Source organism: Oryctolagus cuniculus, chromosome 6, assembly GCF_051225735.1.
Source record: "Oryctolagus cuniculus isolate XC-2025 breed Fujian yellow rabbit chromosome 6, ASM5122573v1, whole genome shotgun sequence".
Classification (NCBI taxonomy): Eukaryota; Metazoa; Chordata; class Mammalia; order Lagomorpha; family Leporidae; genus Oryctolagus; species Oryctolagus cuniculus.
The window spans coordinates 1,667,292-1,673,827 of NC_142872.1; the positions used below are offsets into that span (position 1 = coordinate 1,667,292).

Consider the following 6,536-nt stretch of genomic DNA (forward strand, 5'->3'; position numbering starts at 1 on the left):
TCCCTCTCCTATCCCGCCCTTCATCGAGTTTCACTTAATGGGGTATTAAGAGCAGATGTGTACTCTAATTCTTAAAATCAGCTCAAGTACACAAGAACCCAAATGTTCTAATTACATTTAAAATAAACTATGGACCTTATTATAAACATAAATAGATCATATTGGCTAGGCAGAACACACATTAGAATTTACAGCTTTCTGTCCTATGTTTAGATGTTTAATCTATTTCACGTTGAGTGTGTGTGCATGTAAGGGTTCAATCTCATTCTTCTATGTGTGCATACTGAGTTTTCCCAACATCATTAATTGATGATATGTCCTTCCACCAGTGTGTGCTCTCAGCACCTTTGTGGAAGATCAGTTAGCCACATAGATGTGGATTTATTTCTGGACACACTATTTATTCTGTTGGTCCAGATGCTTGTTTTTTAAGACAGTATCATATTTTTATGACTGTGGCTTCATCACTCAAAAAATTTTATTAGGGAAATATAGTGCTTCCAGTTTAATTCTTCTTGCTGAAAATTTCTGTCAAGATTTTTTGGGTTCCATATTAACTCTAGGTTTTATTTCTGTTTGTATAAAAAATGTTGGGTTAATATTTTTAGGGGCTGCATTGTGTGTAGCTTTTTAAACTGGTCATTGTAACAAATTATTACTTACTTCTATGAACAAGGGATGCCTTTCCCTATATTTGTGTGTTTTTATTCACTTATTGGTATTTACACTTATCAGTGCAGAACTACTTCAGCTGGTTAAGTTTATTTTTTAGTGATTTATTATGTTTGATGCTTTTGGAAAAGTGGTTGTTTTCCTGACTTCCTTTTTGAACATTTTGTTGTTCATATACAGAAATGCAATATATATGTGTATATATATATAAATTTTGTATCTCACAGTTTTTCTGAGTTCATTTTTCTCAAAGCAGTTTTTTTGTGTCTGTTAAGTCTTCAGAGTTTTCCACATTTGCTCATATAACTTTATTTTTTCCTTTCCACTTTGACACCTTTCATTTGTTTCTCATGTCTAATTGCTCTGGAATGGACTTCTAGTATTACTTTGAATAAAAGTGGTGAGAATATGTATCCTTGCCAAATTTTAGAGAGAAGTTTTCATTTTTTCATTATTGAGTATGATGTTAGTTGTGAGCTTTTCTAAAATGATCTTTATTGTGGGGGACAAAGATTCTTCTATACATAATTTGTTAACAAAATTTTATTATGAAAAGTTAAATTTTATGAAATGTGTTTCAGCATTTATTCAGGTTATTGTGTGACTTTTATCCTTCAATCTGATAATGTTGTGAATCACACCGATTGGCTTGCTTATGTTGAAACTTCCTTTCAAGCCAGGGGCTTTTGTATGAATGTCTCTCAAGGATATTCATCTGTGTTTTGTTTTGTTGTGATGCCTTTGTCTGGCTTTGACACTGCATGATGCTGGTGTCATTAAAGTGAGTTTCAAAGTATTCCCTCTTTTATGTTCTTTGGAAGAGTCTTTAAAAGACTGGTATTAATTCTTCCTGACTTACGCACATGTTTTCCTCAGAGGAACATGCCAGTAGTAACCAGTTCACCCTTTATTAAAACAGTGAAAATTATGGGTTGGTTGTTAGTGTGGAAACTGAGTAGCAGGGCTGGGCCTCACTCCTATATAATCGGATTGGAGTACCCCATCCTTTTTAGCACCTTTAAATGATAACTACTTCAGAGTGGTAAGAATGTAGGCAGATTTAAAAGGTGAAAAAATGGACTTGTTAGTTGTATTACATAGGTTAGGTACATTAAATAGAAGTAAACATTATCAAGGAAAGTGTTTAGGTCACTTTGTTGATTAGCTGATAATTATTATTTAGCTATGGTTCCCATCTTTTGTGACCTTTTTTTTTTTTTCCAGATCAACCAGGCTTTCCAGAAAATGGCCAATTCCACTGTGGTGACTGTGTTTCTCCTTGAGGGCTTTGCTGACACACGAGAGATTCAGATCCTGCTCACCATGTTATTCCTACTAACATACTTGGGCACCCTGCTGGGGAACCTGCTCATTGTCACCGTCACCACTGTGGACTGGAGCCTTCACACCCCCATGTACTTCTTCCTCAGGAACCTCTCCATCTTGGACATGTGTTACATTTCTGTCACTGTCCCCAATGCCTGTGTCAACTCCCTCACTGACAACAGGGCCATTTCAGTGGCTGGGTGTGCAACTCAGATATTCTTGGTCATCTACTGTGCATATGTGGAGGTGCTGTTTCTCACCACCATGGCCTGGGACCGCTATGTGGCCATCTGCCAGCCTCTTCACTACTCCACTACCGTGAATGACCGATTCTGTGTACAGATGACCCTGGCTTCCCTACTCAGTGGCCTCATCTATGCAGGCGTGCACACTGGCTACACGTTCCAGCTGCCCTTCTGTGAGTCCCACGTGGTCCGTCAGTTCTTCTGTGACATCCCCTCTCTGCTCAGCCTCTCCTGCTCTGACACCTTCAGCAGTGAGCTCTTACTCCTGCTCTCTGTCGTGCTAGTTGTTGGTGGCTGCTTCATCTTCATCACCATGTCATATGTTCGTATATTCTCCACCGTGCTCAAGTTTCCAGCCCGAGAGCAAGGAAAGGCCTTTTCCACCTGTGTCCCACACATCCTTGTGGTGTTTGTCTTCCTGAGCTCTGGCGCCTGTGTATATCTGAGGCCCTCTGTGACCTCTGAAATGGTTCAGGGCACAATTCTTTCTGTATTCTACACTGTTGTTCCTCCATTCTTGAATCCTGTCATCTACAGTCTTAGAAACCAACAGATAAAGGGAGCTATAAGGAAAAGAATACTACAGAAGTTTTATTTTAGAAAATTATAGGGATCTACTTTAGATTTATACTGGGAAGTCACTGAGATTCAAACTTATATGTATCTATATCTGTCTCTCTCTCTCTCTATCTCTCTCTCTCTCTATATATATATCTGTATCTAAATCTATACCTATATCTATATCTTTATCCTTATCTATACCTGTATCTATATTCATATTTACGTCTATGGAAGATGGGAGTTTGGTGGATCAGTTAAGCTGCCATTTGGGATGCCCACATCCCACGTTGGAGTGTCTAGGTTCAAGTCCTAGCTCTGCTTCAATTCCAGTTTCTGATAATTGTCTGTCCGTTTCTGTGTCTCTGCCTTTCAAATAAATAAACACTCCTGGTCTGGTTTCTGTGTGCTATATTGCCCACACCCAGTTATTCTACTGAAACCAGAGTGATCATTCTTGTAATTATGAGTGTATTGCTTAACCTTTCCATTGCTCTTCCAGGAATTATAGCATTTTGTAGCATTTGCACATGTTAATGGATGGATATGAAACAATATATTGATTCCAAATAATTTTGGAATAGGTACACCTATGATTCATCAAATATTTAGTAATTTTTATAATTTCTCAAAAGAAAACTTAATAAAGGAGTGACTTCTCAGGCATAAAATCTGGTTTATTCAATATAGTGTAACTATAAAAATAACATGATACTCAGTCAAAGCAATTTAAGTGTTTAAATCCAAAAGAATTGAAACCTAAAATATAATTTAAAGAAAAAGTAATACTCTAATCTGTTGTGAAAAATCATACATGATTTTCAAAATTTTTCAGCCCAAAATAAACTTTATCTTTCAGTTCCCTGTTTTCATGAACATTTTGAAGCCCTCTCGTGAATCCCAAGTCCATGGTTACCATCTTACTCAAATGTGAAAAGTTGAAGCTTTTCCTCTCATATCAGGAACAAGTTGAGGATGCCCCTTTTGCCACTGCTATTCAACATGGCAGCAACAGACCCAGGTAGAGCAATTAGATAAGAGAAATAAATAAGAGACATTAAATAATCTCTGTTGGGAAACAATATAATTTTTTGTAAAGATTTATTTTTTATTTATTTGAAAGAGTTGCACAGAGAGAGAAGAGGCAGAGAGAGACAGAGGGAGACAGAGAGAGAGAGAGGTCTTCCATCCGATGGTTCATTCCCAGTTGGCCGCAGTGCCCGGAGATGCACCGATCCGAAGCCAGGAGCCAGGAGCCTCCCCTCGGTCTCCTACATGGCTACAGGGGCCCAAGGACTTGTGCCATCTTCTACTTCTTTCCCAGGCCATAGCAGAGAGCTGGATAGGAAGCAGAGCAGCTGGGACTCAAACCAGAACCCATATGGGATGCAGGTGCTTCAGGCCAGGGCATTAAACTACTGCGCTACAGTGCTGGCCCCACAATATAATTTTATATATAGAAATTCCTGAAGATTCTGCCAAAAATGTTAATTTTATAAATGAATTCAGTCATATTGCAGGACACAAAATCAGCATACAAATATCACTAGTTTTTCTACACATTAGCACTATATTATCCAAAAAAGAAATCAAATATTATCTTACAATAGCTTCAAAATTATAATATTGGAAATAAGTTTAATCAAGGTGATGAATCTATAAGCTAAAAACTGTAAGAACTCAAGCAATTCAACAGTAAGTATTTAATTCATTCAAATGGACCAATGATCTGAATATACACTTCCCAAAAAAAGACATGTCAATAATTAATAGATGCATGGAAACAAAATCTGTCAACATCATTAGTCATCAAGGAAATGCATATCAGAACCACAGTCATTCCAATTAGACAGATGAATGTGTTCTGGGACTGTATGTGCAACATGGTAACAGCAGTTATCAGTGTACCAAATACTTGAGAGCTGATAATAGAGATCTTCAAGTTCTGTCCCCCCATAACAAGTACATGAGTTAATGGATATTTTAAGTATCCTGATGTAATAATCTGTAGTGGGTCGATGTGTCAAAGCATCAAATTGTATAGTGTAAATATATACAGCTCATATTTGTTAGCTACACTGAAGTTTTGAGTATAAGTAAATAAATTTAAAACAAATACATTGTAGTTTTACATTTTTGCCTATTTGAAAATAAAGTGAAATATTAAAAGATAATATTTAGAAAATATTGATCAATGAGTTATGGAAAGCATAATTATAAATTATTAGAAATGAAATTGTGCACATAACCTTGGATTCTTTTACATTGGAAATTCAGAATAAAATGGATGATTTTCTGTTAATTTAGCAATCTTCCAAATTGGAATCAGCAGCTTTTTCATCATTTGTCATCATGTATTTAGGATCGTTACATCTTTTATCATAAACCTTCTACAGCAAAGACCAGAAGTCCTACAATGGCAGAGGGTGTATCTTCCAAAATTGCCGCCACAGTGCTGTTTTTATCTCCTTATTTCTGAGACTGTATATGATGGGATTCAGAACAGGAGGCAGAACTGTGTATGCCAGAACAATTCCCAGGTCTTGAAAGGATGAAGATTTGGCAACTTGCCCTAAGGCAGCAAAGAGCCCGGTGCTGAGGAAGAGCACGGTGACAGCCAGCTGTGGGGAGCAAGTGGAGAAGGCTTTTGCTCGACCCTCTCCTGAAGGGATTCTGAGCACCGTGGAGAAGATGTGGAAGTAAGAGGTGATCATGAGACCAAAGCAGCGCATCACCAAGAACGAGCTGAGAGCTAGTGCAACAAACTCTGCAAAGAAAACCTCACAGGACACCAGGGCCAGCACGTGGGGGATGTCACAGAAGAACTGGTGGATGCTGTTGGATCTGGAAATAGGCTCCTGAAACATGTTTCCAGTGTGCACTGCTGCGTAGGAAAAGCAGCTGAGCCAGGCAGTCACTGCCATCTGGCAGCATTTCCCTGCCGTCATCACAGCTCCATACTGGAGGGGGCGGCAAATGGCAAGGTAGCGGTCATAGGACATGACAGTGAGAAAGGCCAGCTCAGCAGAGGCAAAGGCAAAGAAAAAATAGACTTGAGCCATGCAGCCAAGATAAGAGATGGAGCTGCTGTGCATCAGGGAGCTGTGGACAGACTTGGGCACGGTGACTGAGATGTAGCACAAATCCAGAAAGGAGAGGTTCTTCAGGAAGAAGTGCATGGGCGTGTGCAGATAGTGATCCAGCGTGATGACTGTCACAATGAGTAGGTTCCCCACCAGTGCTGCCAGATAAAGCAGCAGAAACAGCCCCGCGTGCAGAATCTGTAGGGCCCAGACTTCAGAAAAGCCCATGAGCAGGAATTCTGCCACATCCGTGAGATTGTTCATCTGGCAGGGGGACCCGTGTTCTGATTGTTGAGAAGAAAGCATGACCATTTTAAATGAGACAAAGAAAAACCAAGTCAACAAATCAAATCTGTTGGTCATCTTCCATACTCCTAAAGCAAGTGGGATGTTGGCAGATTGTTTTATAAGCTTTGTAAGGTTTAGAGAGCTAAAGACTAAGAATCGAGTAACTAATCTTTAAAAGCTGTCATTTAGTGTCAGTGATCTGCTATGCAGTGCTTTTCAAACACAAGCTAAGAAATTCCTCCATCCAATCAACTAGGATGTTTGTATAAAAAAAAGTAGGTTCTCGGGTTCCATTGCCAATAAACCAAATAAGAATTTGTGGGAGATACTCAATAATCTGCCTTTTGTACAAGTTTCTGAGTGA

At 38.8% G+C, this 6,536-nt stretch overlaps 2 protein-coding genes across 2 annotated transcripts; one reads left to right on the forward strand and one right to left on the reverse strand.

The window, feature by feature from the left end:
* The first annotated feature begins 1,903 nt into the window (after nt 1–1,903).
* On the forward strand, nt 1,904–2,853 carry LOC149125906 (olfactory receptor 14C36-like). Its single transcript, XM_089334722.1, has one exon. It carries the CDS (start codon nt 1,918–1,920, stop codon nt 2,851–2,853), a length of 936 nt encoding a protein of 311 aa, XP_089190848.1. The 5' UTR covers nt 1,904–1,917.
* A 2,359-nt stretch (nt 2,854–5,212) lies between these two features.
* LOC149125907 (olfactory receptor 14I1-like) lies at nt 5,213–6,148 on the reverse strand. Its single transcript, XM_089335570.1, has one exon. The coding sequence runs from the start codon at nt 6,146–6,148 to the stop codon at nt 5,213–5,215; it is 936 nt and encodes a 311-aa protein (XP_089191696.1).
* Nucleotides 6,149–6,536: the final 388 nt, after the last annotated feature.

What these genes read in the sequence shown, in the direction of transcription:
- LOC149125906 (XM_089334722.1), top strand. Translation starts at nt 1,918, where the DNA reads ATGGCCAATTCCACTGTGGTGACTGTGTTTCTCCTTGAGGGCTTTGCT.
- LOC149125907 (XM_089335570.1), bottom strand. Translation starts at nt 6,148, where the DNA reads ATGAACAATCTCACGGATGTGGCAGAATTCCTGCTCATGGGCTTTTCT.